This window comes from Ursus arctos, unplaced genomic scaffold (genome assembly GCF_023065955.2).
Source record: "Ursus arctos isolate Adak ecotype North America unplaced genomic scaffold, UrsArc2.0 scaffold_26, whole genome shotgun sequence".
Classification (NCBI taxonomy): domain Eukaryota; kingdom Metazoa; phylum Chordata; class Mammalia; order Carnivora; family Ursidae; genus Ursus; species Ursus arctos.
In genome coordinates this window covers 2,970,924-2,987,918 of record NW_026622941.1, presented here as the reverse complement: position 1 = coordinate 2,987,918, position 16,995 = coordinate 2,970,924, and the positions used below count along the sequence as shown (strand labels likewise).

Here is a 16,995-nt window from a genome sequence, read left to right as displayed (position 1 = left end):
TAAATAAAATCTTTTTTTTTTAAATCCCAATGGCATTTTCCACAGAAATAGAACAAACAATCCTAAAATCTGGATGGAACCACAAAAGACTCCAAATAGCCAAAGCAAACTTGAGAACAAAGCTGAAGGCATCAGCTACCTGATTTCAAACTATATTACAAAGCTATAGTAATCAAAACAGTGTGGTATTGACATAAATACAGAACCTAAAACAATGGAACAAAATAGCTCAGAAAGGAACCCATGTTTATACAATCAACAGATTTATGACAAAGAAGCCAAGAATGTACAATGTAGGAAGGACAGTCTCTTCAATAAATGGTGTTGGGAAAACTGGGCAGCACATGCAAAAGAATGAAACTGGACCACTATCTGACACAATACACAAATATACTCAAAATGAAGCAAAGACTTGAGTGAAGACCTGAAACCATAAAACTCCTAGAAGAAAACACAGGAGATAAGCTCTGTAACACTGGTTTTGGTGATGACTTTTTGGATCTGACACCAAAGCAAAGCCAACAAAGCAAAAATAAACAAGCGCGATTACGTCAATCTAAAATGCTCTGTGCAGCGACAGAAACCATCAACATGAAAAGGTAACCTACTGAATCGGACAAAATATTTGTAAACAATAACAACTCAATAGCAAAAACAACAACAACAAATAATCCGATTAAAAATGGGCATAGGATCTACACAGACATTTTTCCAAAGAAGACACACAGGTGGTCAACAGACACATGAAAGGCTGCTCAACGTCACTCTTCATCAGGGAAATGCAGATCAAAGTCAAAATGAGACACTACCTCATACCTGTCAGAGTGGCTATTATTAAAAAGACGAGAAATAAGTGTTAGAGAGGATGTGGAGAAAGATGAACCCTTGTGTACTGTTGGTGGGAGTGCAAACGGGTGGAGCCACTATGGAAAACAGTATGGAGGTTCCTCAAAAAAATTAAAAGTAGAATTACCACATGATCCACCAATTCCACTTCTGGATATTCATCCAAAGAAAACAAAAACACTAACTCGAAAAGCTATCTGCACCCCAAGTCCATTATTTACAATAGCCAAAGTATAGAAATAACCTAAGTGTCCATCCATGGATGAATGGATAAAGAAAATGTAGTAAATATACAATGGAATATAATTCTGCCATAAAGAAGAAGGAAATCTTGGCATTTCCCACAACATGGATGCACCCTGAGGGCATTATGCTAAGTGAAATAAATCAGACAGAGAAAGACAAACACCACATCATCTCACTTATATGTGGAATCTGGGGAAAAATGAAAAAGAGCTCATAGGTACAGAGAACAGATTGGTGGTTGCCAGGGAGAGGCAGGTGACAGGCAAAATGGGCAGGGGGTGAAAAAGTACAAACTTACAGTATAAAATAAGTCACGGGAATGTAATGTAAAGCATAGTGATTATAGCTAATAATGTATATTTGAAAATTGCTAAAAAACTAAATCTTAAAAGTTATAAAAATATTTATAACTAGCTTTGGTGATGGATGTTAACTAGACTTATTATGCTGATCATTTCATAATATATACAAATATCAAATCATCATGCTGTATACCTGAAACTAAAATAATGTTATATGTCAATTATATCTCAATTTTTAAAAAGTCAAAGACAAAGAGAAATCTTGAAAGCAGCAAGAGAAAAACAAATCATCACATACAAGAGAGCCTCTATAAGATTGTTAGATTTCTTCTTACAGGCCAGAACACAGTGGGATAATATACTGAAAGTGCTGAAAGAAAAAAGCTCAGCCAAAAATACTGTATCCAGCAAAACTATCCTTCAAAAATAGAGAAATTAAGACTTTCTCATAAAAACAAAAGCAGGGGAGTTCATTTCCACTAGACCTGCTCCACAAGAAATGCTAAAAGGAGTTCTTCAAAGTGAAACAAAAGGATGCTAGACACCAACACAAAGCTATACAAATATAGTAAGTTCTCCAGTAAAGGTAAATACATAGATAAATATGATAGCCTGTATTATTATCCTTTTGGTGCACAGAATTTAAATGAAAAAACTATTAAAACTATATAATGAATACAGAAGTTTTTTAAACAACTATAGTTTTTATAACTATAAATCTCTGTTACTGGGTATACAATATATAAAGATGTAATTTGTAACATCAATGAGACAAAATGGAGCAGGGGTGGAGTTGTAAAGGAATAGAGTCTTGGGGTACACCTGGGTGGCTCAGCTAGCTAAACATCTGCCTTCAGCTCAGGTTGTAATCCCGGGGTCCTGGGACTGAGCCCCGCATCAGTCTCCCTGCTCAGTGGGGAGTCTGCTTCTCCCTCTCTTTCTGCCTCCCCCCAGTTTGTGCTCTCTCTCTCTCAAATAAATAAAAAATTTTTTTAAGAAATTAAAAAAAAAAGGAATGGTGTTTTTGTATGGAACTGAACTTAAGTTATCAGTTTAAAATAGAATGAATCCTGCAACTTAAAGATGTTTTATAATTGCAATAATAACCACAAGGACTATCTCTAGAATACACACAAAAGGAAATAAGAGGGAATCAAATCACATCAATACACAAAAGTAAAACAAAACACAAAAGAAGGCAGTAAGGGAGGAAAGGAAGGACAAAGAAGCTTGTACAAGAAATGCAGAAAACAACAAAATGGCAACAGTAAGTTGTTCACTAACAATAATACTTTAAATGTAAATGGATTAAACACCCCAATCAATGACACAGATTGGCTGGACAGATTTAAAAAAAAAAACAAGATACAACTATATGCTTTTTATAAGAGACTCACTTTAGATCTAAGGACACAGGCTAAAGATGAAAGGATAAGAAAAGGTATTCCATGTAACTGGTACCAAAAAAGAGCAGGGCAGGCTATACTAATACCAGACAAAACAGACTTTAAGTAAAAAACTGTAACAAGAGACAAAGGAGGACATTATATAATGATAAAAGAGTCAATTCACTCAATAGGTATAGCAATTATAAATATTTGTGTACCAAACACCAGAGCTCTTAAATATATAAAAGAAACTTTGTCAGAACTGGAAAGAGAGGTAGATAGCAACACAATATAATAATAGTAGGAAACTTCAATACTCTACCACCAGTAATGGATAGAATAACAGAAGATCAATAAGGAAATACAGGATTTGAACATTATAAGCCAACTGGACCTAACAGACATATACAGAATACTCCACCCAACAACAGATTATAAATTCTTCTCAAGTACACATGAAATATTCTCCAGGAGAGACCACATGTTAGGCTACAAAACAAGTCTTAACCAACCGAAGAATACAGAAATCATACAAAATCATATCAACAAGAAAAGACTCAGGAACCATATGATCCTCTCAATCGATGCCGAAAAAGCATTTGACAAAATACAGCATCCTTTCCTGATTAAAACCCTTCAGAGTGTAGGAATAGAAGGTACAATTCTCAATCTCATAAAAGCCATCTATGAAAAGCCTACTGCAAATATTATTCTCAATGGGGAAAAGCTGGAAGCCTTTCCCTTAAGATCAGGAACTTGACAAGGATGCCCACTCTCGCCACTATTATTCAACATAGTACTAGAAGTCCTTGCAACAGCAATCAGACAACAAAAAGAGATCAAAGGTATTCAAAATGGCAAAGAAGAAGTCAAAATGTCTCTCTTCGCAGATGACATGATACTCTATATGGAAAACCCAAAAGAAGCCACTCCCAAACTATTAGAAGTTATAGAGCAATTCAGTAACGTGGCAGGATACAAAATCAATGCTCAGAAATCAGTTGCATTTCTATACACGAATAACGAGACCGAAGAAAGAGAAATTAAGGAATCCATCCCATTTACAATAGCACCAAAAACCATACGTTACCTTGGAATTAACTTAACCAGAGACGTAAAGGACCTTTATTCTAGAAACTATAAATCACTCTTGAAAGACATTGAGGAAGACATAAAAAGATGGAAAGATATTCCATGCTCATGGATCAGAAGAATTAACATAGTTAAAATGTCCATGCTACCCAGAGCAATCTACACTTTCAATGCTATCCCGATCAAAATACCGAGGACATTTTTCAAAGAACTGGAACAAATAGTCCTTAAATTTGTATGGAAACAGAAAAGGCCCCGAATCTCCAAGGAACTGTTGAAAAGGAAAAACAAAGCTGGGGGCATCACAATGCCGGATTTTCAGCTGTACTACAAAGCTGTGATCACAAAGACAGCATGGTACTGGCACAAAAACAGACACATAGACCAATGGAACAGAATAGAGAGCCCAGAAATGGACCCTCGGCTCTTTGGGCAACTAATATTTGATAAAGCAGGAAAAAACATCCAGTGGGAAAAAGACAGTGTCTTCAATATAGGGTGCTGGGAAAATTGGACAGCTACATGCAAAAGAATGAAACTTGACCACTCTCTCACACCATACACAAAAATAAACTCCAAATGGATGAAAGACCTCGAGGTGAGACAGGAATCCATCAAAATTCTAGAGGAGAACATAGGCAGCAACCTCTACAACATCGGCCAACGCAACCTTTTTCATGACACATCCCCAAAGGCAAGAGAAACAAAAGATAAAATGAATTTATGGGACTTCATCAAGATTAAAAGTTTCTCCTGCACAGCCAAGGAAACAGTCAGAAGAACTAAGAGGCAGCCCACGGAATGGGAGAATATATTTGCAAATGACACTACAGATAAAGGACTGGTATCCAAGATCTACAAAGAACTTCTGAAACTCAATACACGAGAAACAAATAAACAAATCAAAAAATGGGCAGAAGATATGAACAGACACTTTTCCAATGAAGACATACAAATGGCTAACAGACACATGAAAAAATGTTCAAAATCATTAGCCATCAAGGAAATTCAAATCAAAACCACACTGAGATACCACCTTACGCCAAGTTAGAATGGCAAAAATAGACAAGGCAAGAAACAACAATTGTTGGAGAGGATGTGGAGAAAGGGGATCCCTCCTACATTGTTGGTGGGAATGCAAGTTGGTACAGCCACTCTGGAAAACAGTGTGGAGGTCCCTTAAAAAGTTAAAAATTGAGCTACCCTATGATCCAGCCATTGTACTACTGGGTGTTTACCCCAAAGATACAGACGTAGTGAAGAGAAGGGCCATATGCACCCCAGTGTTCATAGCAGCATTGTCCACAATAGTTAAATCGTGGAAGGAGCCGAGATGCCCTTCAACAGATGACTAGATTAAGAAGTTGTGGTCCATATATACAATGGAATATTACTCAGCTATCAGAAAGAACGAATTCTCAACATTTGCTACAACATGGACGGCACTGGAGGAGATAATGCTAAGTGAAATAAGTCAAGCAGAGAAAGACAACTATCATATGATTTCTCTCATCTATGGAACATAAGAACTAGGATGATCGGTAGGGGAAGAAAGGGATAAAGAAAGGGGGGATAATCAGAAGGGGGAATGAAACATGAGAGACTATGGACTATGAGAAACAAACTGAAGGCCTCAGAGGGGAGGGGGTGGGGGAATGGGATAGACCGGTGATGGGTAGTAAGGAGGGCACGTATTGCATGGTGCACTGGGTGTTATACGCAACTAATGAATCATCGAGCCTTACATCGGAAACCGGGGATGTACTGTATGGTGACTAACATAATATAATAAAAAATCATTAAAAAAAAAAAAAAGAAATCATACAAAGTATACTTATTGATCCCAATGGAATGAAACCAGAAATCAATAGCAGAAGGAAAAAGTGGAAAATCCACAAACGTGGAAATTAAACAGTACACTCTTAAACAACCAATGGGTCAAAGAACAAGTCACAAGGGAAATTAGAAAGTATCTTGAGACAAATGAAAATGAAACATACCAAAACTTATGTTATGCAGCAAAAGTAGTGCTAACAAGAAGGTTTATAGCTGACATAAGCTAGCGAAGAAATGAAATAAAGCTTGGAGCACAGATACATGACACAGAGAACAGAAATGCAATAGGGGAAAAAAAGTGACAAAACTAAGAGTTAGTTTTTTTTAAAGATCCACAAATTGATAAACCCTCAGCTGGATTAAGAAAAGAAAGAGAGAAGACTCAAATAATAAATTCAGAAAGTAGGAACATTACAACTGATGTCACAGAAATGAAAAAGATTAGAAGAATACTCTGAACGGGGGCGTGCGGGTGGCTCAGTCAGTTAAGCATCTGCCTTCAGTTCAGGTTATGACCCCTAGGGTCCAGGGATCAAGCCCTACGTTGGGCTCTCTGCTCAGCGGGGAGCTTCCTTCTCCCTCTCCCTCTCCCGTGCTCTGCCTACTTGTGTGCACGCTCTCTGTCAAATAAATAAATAAAATCTTTTAAAAAATCTTTAAAAACAAAAAAAGAATACTCTGAACAATTATATACCAACAAATCAAATAACCTAGAAGAAGCGGACAAATTCCTAGACACATACAACCTACCAGCACTGAATCATGAAGAAACAGAGAATCTGAATAGACCAGTAACAGTTAGGAGATTAAATCAGTAATCCAAAACGTACTAACAACAAAGTCTGGAACTAGATGGCTTCACAGGAGAATTCTACCAAACATTTAAAGAATGAACACCAATTCTCCTCAAACTCTTCTAAAAGCTAAAGTGGAGGGAACACTTCCAAGCTCATTCTGTAAGGCCAGCATTACTCTGATACCAAAGTCAAACAATGACACTACATACACTTATCATGATGAGCACTGAGTAATATGTAGAATTGTTGAATCACTATATTGTACACCTGAAACTATATGACACTATATATTAACTAGACTGGAATTAAAAACTTAGTAAAAACAAAACAAACAAAAAAAACCAATGACACTACAAGAAGAAAAACAACACTGTGAGAAAACTATAGAAAAATATCCTTGATGAATATTGATACAAAGATCCTCCAGGGGCACCTGGGTGGCTCAGTCAGATAAGCAGCTGACTCCTGATTTCAGCTTGGGTCATGATCTCAGGGTCATGATACTGAGCCCTACGCTGGGCTCCATGCTCAGTGGGGAGTCTGCTTCTCTCCCTCTCTCTCTGTCCCTCCCCTGGCTCATGTATGTGTGCACTCTCTTTCTCAAATAAATTAATTAAAAATTCTTAAAAAAAAAAAAAATCCTCCAAATACTAGCACACTGAATTCAATAGCACATTGAAAGAATTATACGCCATGACCAAGGGGGATTTATTCATAGGATGAAAGGATGGTTCAACTCCACAGATCAATCCACGTGATACACCACAGTAACAGAAAGAAGGGACTAAAGCCATGCTAATCTCAATTAATGCAGAAAAAGCATTTGATAAGACTCAATACCTTTTCATGACAAAAATATTCAACAAACTAAGAATAGAAGGAATATACCTCAACATAATGAAAGCCATATATCAAAAGCCCACCACCAATATCATATTCAATGGTTAAAGACTGAAAGATTTTCCTATAATATCAGGAACAATGCAAAGAAGCCCACTCTCACTACTCATACTCAGCATATTAGAAATCCTAGCCAGAGCAATTAGGCAAGAAAAAGAAATAAAAGGAATCCAAAGTGGAAAAAAAGTAAAATTATCTCTAGATACAGATGACATGATCTCATATGCAGAAAACCCTATAGACCACAAAAAAAAGAACTAATAAATTCAGCAAAGTTGCAGAATACAAAATCAACACACAAAAATCAGTTGTGTCTATATACTAGTAATGAACAATCCAAAAAGAAAATGAAGAAAACAATCCATCTACAATAGCATCAAAAAGAATAAGATATTGGGGCGCCTGGGTGACTCAGTCGTTAAGTGTCTGCCTCCGGCTCAGGGCGTGATCCCGGCGTTCTGGGATCGAGCCCCACATCAGGCTCCTCCACTGGGAAGCCTGCCTCTTCCTCTCCCCCTCCCCCTGCTTGTGTTCCCTCTCTCGCTGGTTGTCTCTCTCTCTGTTAAATAAATAAATAAAATCTTAAAAAAAAAAAAAAAGAATAAAATACTTAGTAATAAACCTAACCAAGAATGTGAAAGACTTATACACGAAAAACTGCAAAACATTGCTGAAAGTAATTAAAGAAGCCACAAATAAATGGAAAGACACCCCATGTTCATAAATTGGAAGACTTAATATGGTTAAGATGCCCATACTACCAAAGTGATGTACTGATTCAACACAAACCCTACCCAAAATCCTATAGCATTATTTGCATAAACAAAAAAAATTTCATCCTAAAATTCATATAGAATCTCAAAGGGCTTCAAATAGTGAAAACAATATTGAAAAAAAACAAAGTTGAAGGACTCACATCTTCTAATTTCAAAACACACTGCAAAGCTATAATGATTAAAATGGTATGATAATGTATAAATACAGACACAGTCCAATGGAATAGAGAGCCCAGAAAAAAACCCTTTCATATATGATCAAATGACTATCAACAAGCATGCCAAGACCACTTAATGGGGAAAGGAGAGTCTCTTCAACAAATGATGCTGGGAAAACTGTATATCCACATGCAAAAGAATGAAGTTAGACCTGTATCTTACATCATAAACAAAAATAAATTCAAGATAGATTAAAGACCTAAACATAAGACCAAAACCATAAAACTCACAGAAGATAATACAGGCAGAAAGCTTCATGACACTGGATTTGACAATGATTTCTTACATCTGACACCAAAACACAAAGCAAAAATACACAAATGCGACAATGTCAAACTTAAACATTTTAAAGGCAACCTACGAAATAGGAAAAAAATGTGCAATCATGGCTCCGATAAGGGGTTAACATTCGAATATATACAGAATTCCTACAACCCAACAACAAAAAATTAAAATCCCCAGTTAAAAAATGGGCAAGGAGGGGCGCCTGGGTAGCGTAGTCGTTAAAGCGTCTGCCTTCAGCTCAGGGCGTGATCCCGGCGTTCCGGGATCGAGTCCCACATCGGGCTCCTCTGCTGGGAGCCTGCTTCTTCCTCTCTCACTCGCCTGCTGTGTTCCCTCTCTCGCTGGCTGTCTCTCTGTCACATAAATAAATAAAATCTTTAAAAAAAAAAAAAAATGGGCAAGGAACTTGAATAGACATTTCTCCAAAGATGATATACAAATGGCCAAAAAGCATAAGAAAAGATGTTCAACATCGAAACTCATCATCAGAGAAATGCAAATCAAACCCACAATAAGATAGCACCTCACACCACTAGGATGGCTGCTATCAAAAAACCAGAAAATAAAAAGTGTTGGTGAGGATGTAGAGAAATCGGAACACTTGTGCACTGCTAACTATAAAATGGTGTGGTCACTATAGAAAATAGTGTGGAAGTTCCTCAAAAAACTACCATATGGCAGCGCTTGGGTGGCTTAGTTGGTTACGTGTCCAACTCTTGATCTGAGCTCAGGTCTTGATCTCAGCGTGGTGAGTTCAAGCTCTGTGTAAAAACAAAACAAAACAAACCCCAAAATACAAAACACTACCATATGATCCAGCAACACCACCTCTGGAGATATATATCCAAAATAACTGAAAGCAGGGTCTTGAAGAAGCATTTGCAAAACCATTTTCATAACAAGCACTATTTCCAAGTCAAGAGATGAAAGCCACCCAGATGTCCATTGATGGAAAAACTAAAGAAAATATGGTGTACACATACAGTGGAATATTAGTCAGCCTTAAAAAGGAAGGTAATTCTTTTTTTTTTTTTTTTTTAAGACTTTATGTTTAAGTAATCTCTAACTCCAACATGGGGCTCAAACTTACAACCTGAGATTGAGTCCCACACTCTACTGATTGAGCCAGCCAGGGGTGCCAAAAAAAAGGAAAGTAATTCTGACACAGTCTACAACATAGATGAAACTTGATGACGTTATGCTAAGTGAAATAAGTCACAGAAAAACAAGAACAGTATGATTCCACTTACATGTGGCATCTAAAGCAGTCAAATTAACAGGAACCAGAAGTAGAATGGTGGTAACCAGAGGCTGTGAGAAGGGGCAAAAGGGGAACTGTCCCATGGGTACAGAGTTGCACTATCCCAAGATTAACAAGTTTTGGAATCTGTTTGATCAGTGACCTGTACACTTAAAAATGGCTAAAATGGTAAATTTTATATTATGTTTTTTACCACAATAAAAAAGAAAAAAAGAAAAAAAATGACTAATATCCCTCATAAACACAGACGCAAAAATTCTTAACAAAATATAAGCGAATGGAAGCCAATAATGTATAAAAAGGATTTTAACAAGGGTCAGTGTGGCGTTCCACACGCCCCTCCGTCAGGGTGTCCCCAAGAAGCAGCCCTGGAGGACAAGCCAGGGAACGCTGCCCTGGGCGGCGGCACTGCGGGGGGGCCTCCGAGAACGCCCCGGAGACGGCGGCCACGCCCCGCCACAGGAACGCTCCGCCCCCCGCCTCCGCTGCAGCCAAGGGCCAGTCCAGGGCTGCGCCACTCCAGGCCCCTCTCTCCAAGGCAAAGGCTCGGCTCATGTGACAGGCTCGGGCAGAGACAAGGGCATCTACGCCGTGGCCCCTAGAGCGCAGGAGCAACAAGAAGGCTGAAGAGGTGAGGTTCTGAGTGTTTCTAAGGAACGACCACTGCAGGGGGCTCTGTGCTCCTGAGGTCTCACAGACCATTCCCGAACCCAGCTCTCCGTGGAGAAGAAAACAAGTGGCACGGATTCTCTAGGCTTCAGTTCCTTCAGCTGGAAAATAAGGTGACCGGTTCCTACTGGCTCTGGTCCTCAAACAAGTCTGAAATACACATCCAGACCCTTGAAAGGGCTCAGTCTCCCCTTCTCCTCCCTCCCTCCGGGGATCCTCAACCCGCGCCACCGCGGCATTTTCTCATCTTTTACTGCGATGCATTTCTTTCATCCATTTCTAACATACCTGGCGTGGAAGCTTATTTAGTGACCTCAGATAGTCTTTGTCCAAAATACAATTTCCAAGTGCATTCCCGAAACTTCTAAGGGAAGGGGGAAAAAAGAGAGAAACTGGTTGAGAATGGTTACATGTAAATATCAGAGAACACAGACACGACCTTCAGGGCAAGGTGCTTCTCAACCGCCGCAGAGGAGCTGGGTCCTAATAACACCCAGAAACGTTGCTTGGGCACCTGCCATGTTCACCACCGTATGAGGCTCTCAGAGTACAGCACAGGGCCTAACAGCCACGGCTCTCTGCCCTCAACAAGAGGCAGGGAGGACGAAAAGACAGAAACCATCCACAAAACCCCATTAGCGACCTCCTGCCCTGGAGCGCCAACTCCAGAGCAGAGAATTCTTTTTCCAAGGTCGGTTCCGATTCCCCAATGATAGGGAGCCACACACTTGGGGCACATCCACCCCCATGACTGAAGTTCTTGACTTGGGCCGTCTGGCCTCCCACACAGGTTATGGTACTGCAAGTTTTTAGTGTAAGTTCATTACAATTCACTTCAATTCTCAAAGGCCACGTATGACCCCAAAAAGGTAAAAAAAAAAAAAAAAAAAAAAGAAAGGAAAAGATAAACCCAAAACCCTGTTCTATGCACCTAAGCTGTACATACGCAAGGAAATACCGTTGAGGGGTTTAAAGAGTGTGGGGAAGCGATCTCTGTCCTCGTGTGGAAAGGTCTCCAAGACACAGGACTGAGATGGGGGTGTGCAAAATCAAGTTCAGAGGAGAGAACACAGTATTCTATATTTAAACAAATGAACAGGAAACAAAACTGCTCGGAAGCCAGAGCCAGACTGACGCAGTGTAGACTCCAGCCCTTGTGCTCACCTCAGCGCCCGCTTCAGCCCGTCTGTCACGGCCTCCTTCCTGGCCTTCTCCAAAGACAAGGCTTTTGACTTGAGGCCCTCACTGACACCATAGCCCACATCTTCATGATATGAGCCATCCTGCGGGTAGAAAAGGAGTTCAGAGCCAACATGAGAAGCTACAATCTTGTCACTCGTTCCACAGCTCTGGTCGCCCTCAAGGGCGTTCACACAGGAAGCACAGAACGCACCAGAACCCAGGCGCCTTGCTGGCACAGAGAGTTGGAAGAGAATTAATTTCCAGTGCTACGTCCTAGACCTGATCTGCCTGGAAATGTGCAAGACAATTCTCCCTTCGCACTTCCACTTACACATAAAAAAGGCACACAGCTAACCCACCCTAAATCTTACTACGGTGCATTACCCCAAGGTATAAAAACCTCTGGGACACCAAGCAAAAGGAAAAGGTGAAATACTGTATTTAACAGCCTCTTAATCATTGGATAGCAAATCTTTTCACAGGTCAGGTGGTAGCCATTTCTTGGCTTTCACCAAAAATGAAGATACACCTGATCAAGTTACTAGCTGACAGAGGACCGAATATAATTGGGGATGATAGCACTCTGATTTTTGAGATATAACGCAGAAAGCTTATTCAAAGAAATGAGTGACACTGTAACAAAACTCTCTCCATTCCCAGTCTATTTATGTAAGGTTTTTCGGTACTATTTATAAAAATAAGAAGCTAGAATACAATTAATGCTGAATGTTCTATCTAGGAAAATTAATTATTAAACTATAAATTAATAATTAAACTAAAAATTAATATTAAACTATAGACATATAAACTACCCCAAAAGGAAAAAAAGCTTCATTCATCTCATTAAGAAATACATTTTCCATAAAAATTCATTTTTATTAAGTATATAAATTTTGATGTAGTTATTTTGTCCCCCTCATAGCCACAACTGACTGACCAATTGCGTATTAATAATACCTGTAATAGTAACTCAATCCAGAAGAAATTTTTTATAATTTAGAGCCGTAGGGTCACTGAAAATTTACCCCCCAAAATTACTTTTATATATACAGACATACACACACAGAGAGGAATATGCTAAGGTTAATTGTTCCAAACATATATTATATATAATATATATTCTAAACATCTATCATATATATACTCCAAATATATATTTTACTTATACATATATACACATATACATATGGACATATACATATACATGTCCATATACATATGGACAAAAGCCAATGGGGAGACAGAATGGAAATATGAGTTTGAGAAGAAACAATGTAAAATTTCTCATGATTGAAGAAGAGCTTGCTCATGTATTTTTTAAAGTGGATGATAGTATTTAATCATTTATGATATTTAAAATCCATTGGTACATTTAAAAAAGATGTAACAAGAAAACCTGCATGGAATAAAGGGGACTAAGAATACACTTATCCTGATGAGCCGTGATAAATGTACCGAAGTGATGAATCCCTATACTGTACACTCGACACTAACGTACCACCGTATGTTAATTATACTTGAATACAAAAAGGAAGAGAAAGATGTAACAGATTTATTTTAGAATGTCAAATTTTACAATATGCTAAAAAACACACCGTTGTAACTACAGGTTTCCCTGCTATCCGAAAGTAGAACATTCTCATGAAATCTTTCATAAGCCAAAATGGTGCAAAGAATTACCATTAATTTTTATGGAAAAATTTTTGAGCATTCCCAGATCCAAAAAATAACCTGTTATGCTTTTCTGATAACCTTCGGCCACGTCTTGCTAACGGATGCACAACATAAATGGAGATAAAGCACAGATGCTCACAGACAGGGTTCAAAGCTCTGGCAGCTTGATGCCGAGACGCTGAGTGTAGTTCCCGGGGACAGACTCGGCGGGGCCCCTCTTGCCACCAGGGTGTGGCTTTTTTCATAAAAGCGAAACTCCTCTCTGGGTTTCTTTCAGTTAAGCGAAAGCAGGTACCAGCGTAGGTCTTTCATAAAAGCAAAGTGGTGTAATGCAAACTTTTGAAACGCAGAGGACCTGCTATCTATACTTTTGGTGAAAACTTTTAGGTGTCAACTTAAAATGTGCAGGAAAACACGGGTTTTCAGAATTCATTTAGGGGGCACATGAGTAAGAATGTTTGGGTACCACCATCCTAAGGAACACTGGCTGAGCCCCAGCTCCACAGCCTAGCTCTCTAGGCCCAGTCCAGAGAATTCTCTACCTGCTCATTCTCTCTTACCACCCACCCGGTCCTTGGAGGCAGCGGGTCTATTCCATCACCCTCACCTTCAACTGGACTCTCACAAATGCACAGACTCCCACGTAGAACTTGCCATTGTTAAGGTCAACAAAATCTAGGAGTGGGAAAGAGAACCAGCTGAAGAGGGTACTGATCCCTGTGCCTCACCCGTGTTCCCCTGCTGGCGACCAAGTACACCTACCCTACGTCCTCACCCACAAAATACTCCACCAGAAATTAGTCCCAAAGTAAGGGAAATGAAGAAGTCACCGTTGCCAGGAAACATACGCACCCACGTTCTGCTGTGTGATAGAGTGTGCCCAGCCGTTGTAACCAAACATCTCATTGGCCAGATTAATTACCCTGTGACCCTCAATGTAACATACCTAGGAAAAGAAATTAAAGGGGGGGGGAAGCTTGTTAAAATTCCCTGCCATACTTAAATGAGAATCAAAATTCACCTAATTTACTCCTTACCAGTTTTTTTTGGCAAAACTGCCACTTAACATTCCAGGGAAATTCTCAGTGAACTTATTTCAAAGATCTTCCAGAAGGAACCAGTTAGAACCAATGTTTTGTCTTGGGGGAGGGACTAGGCTCAGAGGGGAAAGTTATCCACTCACCTAGCAGTTTCCAAAACTCACAGTTTCCAAAAAAGTACAAGTCTCAGGCTGACATATATTACAGAAGACCAAAAATATACACAGAAGTTAAAATTAGAAGCAAAGGGCAAAAGAAACACTTTTAAAAGATGGTGTAAAAATCCCAAAATGGCAGGTATGGAAGTCTCAAAACAACACTTGGGTCACTTCAGATGATGATGACGGCTGGAATGCATCCCCTCCCAATGACATTAGGAAACATCTAGCAATAGTGAGCAGGAGACCTTCTGAATCCATGAGGACTCAGAGAGGGAGTGCAATCCTCTGAGTAGCCAGCTAGAGGGGCACCCACTTTTCAAGCATATCAACTCTCCTACCCTCTGGCCTCCTCCAGCCATGCGGCTACTGATGTATTCCGGGCCCAGCCTCTGCCTCAGAGCATTCTGGATGGCCTGGTACTCTTCTGCCGTGTACTGGTACTGCAACCCAGAAAGGAAAAATTAAACTGACATTTTCCCCACTTCCTACGTCAGCAAGTCTCCAACATTTTGGTCTCCAGACCCTTTTACACTCTTAAAAAAATTGAGGACCATAAGAGCTCTTGTTTATGTGGGTTATATCTACCACTACTAGGAATTAAAATTGAGAAACTTCTAAGGCACACCTTCCATCAGCCGTCAAAGCAGTATTGCCCCAGGCTGTGTGTGCTCTAGAGAGTTCCACTGTTTACTCATAAGAGAATGAACAGGAAAAGACGAGAGTGTTTTCGTATTATTATGGAACTCTTCTTGACCTCATGGACTCGGAAGAGGTCTTGTGGACCCCAGAGGTCACTGGGCCACATTTTGAGAGGCATTGCCCTAGGTGTCACCACCCTCCTTACAAAGCTTTCTCAAGCCAGAATTGGTAAACTGAAATGTCCCGCCTCAGAGTCTGTATAGGACGTTTATGTCCGCAAGGGAGTAGGGGAAATACCTCTTCCGTAATTCAACAATTTTCCATCCTACACGTACATAAATATACTACTACTTATTTTGACTTTTGCCCCCTTGGTAGTTTTCCTCTAGCCCTATTTAAATTAAATAAATTTTCCCAAACAGATCTCTGATAAAGACAAAGAGGGAATCGGGCGGACAAAGCAAGAATCTCTTTTATATGCACAGAATATCTCCACAAAGATTATAACACCGGAATCTTTGAAACTGGGTGAAATGTGGATGGAAGTGATGGGGAAAGAGTAAGACTTTTCATTCACATATAGTCCATGTTTCATTTTGAATGTTATACCATATGAATATGTAATCTATCCCAAAAAATTAACAAGATGTACATCTAAATGTAATCCCTAGTACTCCCAGTCTTTTGATGCCAAAGTTCCACAATGCCCTGCGAGGTCATCAGACCCCCAAGTAACGCACCCAGTGGAAAACCCACTGACAATAAATAGCTCCCTGTGTCTGATGATGCTCTACAAATTACCTTCTCCTGCCTTTTCACTTAATCTCATTCTTCCCAGGTATGAAAAACACACAGTTACCTGCCCAAAGCATAATACGGAGTTGCCACCAGCAGAAGAAGGATGGCTGCCACGGCCTCCAAGAACCGCTTCCTCAGTCCCAGACATGCTGATTCCGGGTGACCTCTACAAAAACAGAATATTTAAAAAGATCTCACAGAATGCTAAAGGTAAAAAGCAAGAGCCTCTAATCCACTTATAGTATTCCTACAAGTCGTTTTACTTACTTAACACTTTATTTGTAAGCACTGCCCCAATCAAGGACTAAGTTCCTCAGTGCTTAGTTATCATCCAACATGGCACTGAAGATCCTTTAGGGTCCACTTCTGTCCTGTTAAAGTTCTTGCTAGGTTGGGGGCGCCTGGCTGGCTGAGTCGGTAAAGCATGCAAACCTTGATCTCAGGCGTCATGAGTTCAAGCCCCACATTGGGCGTGGAGTCTACTTAAAAAAAAAACCAAACCATAAAATCTTTGCTAGGGTGATGGTGTTATTTAAGGTGATTTTTATAATTAGAATGTGTTATAATTGCAATATTTATAATTGAAAAAGTCAAAATTGCAAAAACACTCCAAGGGAGAGTAACCAATCATCTGATTACTACCTACTATATGAGCAACAGGGTCCTGACCTCAGCGGGTCAAAAAGAGACGTATAATCTAGGGGTACCCGGGGGGCTCAGTTAGCTAAGCGTCTACCTTCAGCTCAGGTCATGATCTCAGGGTCCTGGACTGAGCCCCGTACTGGGCTCCCTGTTCAAGGCGAGTTTGGTTGTCCCTCTCCCTCTCCCCCTGCTCGTGCTCTCTCTCTCTCTCTCTCAAATAAATAAAATATATTAAAAAAAAA

The 16,995-nt window shown here is 39.7% G+C and overlaps 1 protein-coding gene across 16 annotated transcripts in view; it reads right to left on the bottom strand.

The window, feature by feature from the left end:
- The window catches only part of RAD52 (RAD52 homolog, DNA repair protein), a 36,890-nt gene that overhangs the window by 7,916 nt on the left and 11,979 nt on the right, over positions 1-16,995 (bottom strand). For 4 of the 16 annotated variants that reach the window (XM_044385318.3, XM_044385319.3, XM_044385320.3 and 1 more), the window contains exons 2-8: positions 16,379-16,590; positions 16,173-16,277; positions 15,013-15,114; positions 14,326-14,419; positions 14,081-14,148; positions 11,782-11,900; positions 10,906-10,981 (exon numbers count right to left, since the gene is read on the bottom strand). In XM_044385318.3, the coding sequence (XP_044241253.1) occupies positions 10,906-10,981; positions 11,782-11,900; positions 14,081-14,148; positions 14,326-14,419; positions 15,013-15,114; positions 16,173-16,259 (546 nt within the window). In that variant the 5' untranslated portion in view covers positions 16,260-16,277; positions 16,379-16,590. The remainder of the gene's footprint in view (positions 1-10,905; positions 10,982-11,781; positions 11,901-14,080; positions 14,149-14,325; positions 14,420-15,012; positions 15,115-16,172; positions 16,278-16,378; positions 16,591-16,995) is intronic. The other 12 variants (XM_026502724.4, XM_048216476.2, XM_057303277.1 and 9 more) reach the window with 5 other exon arrangements.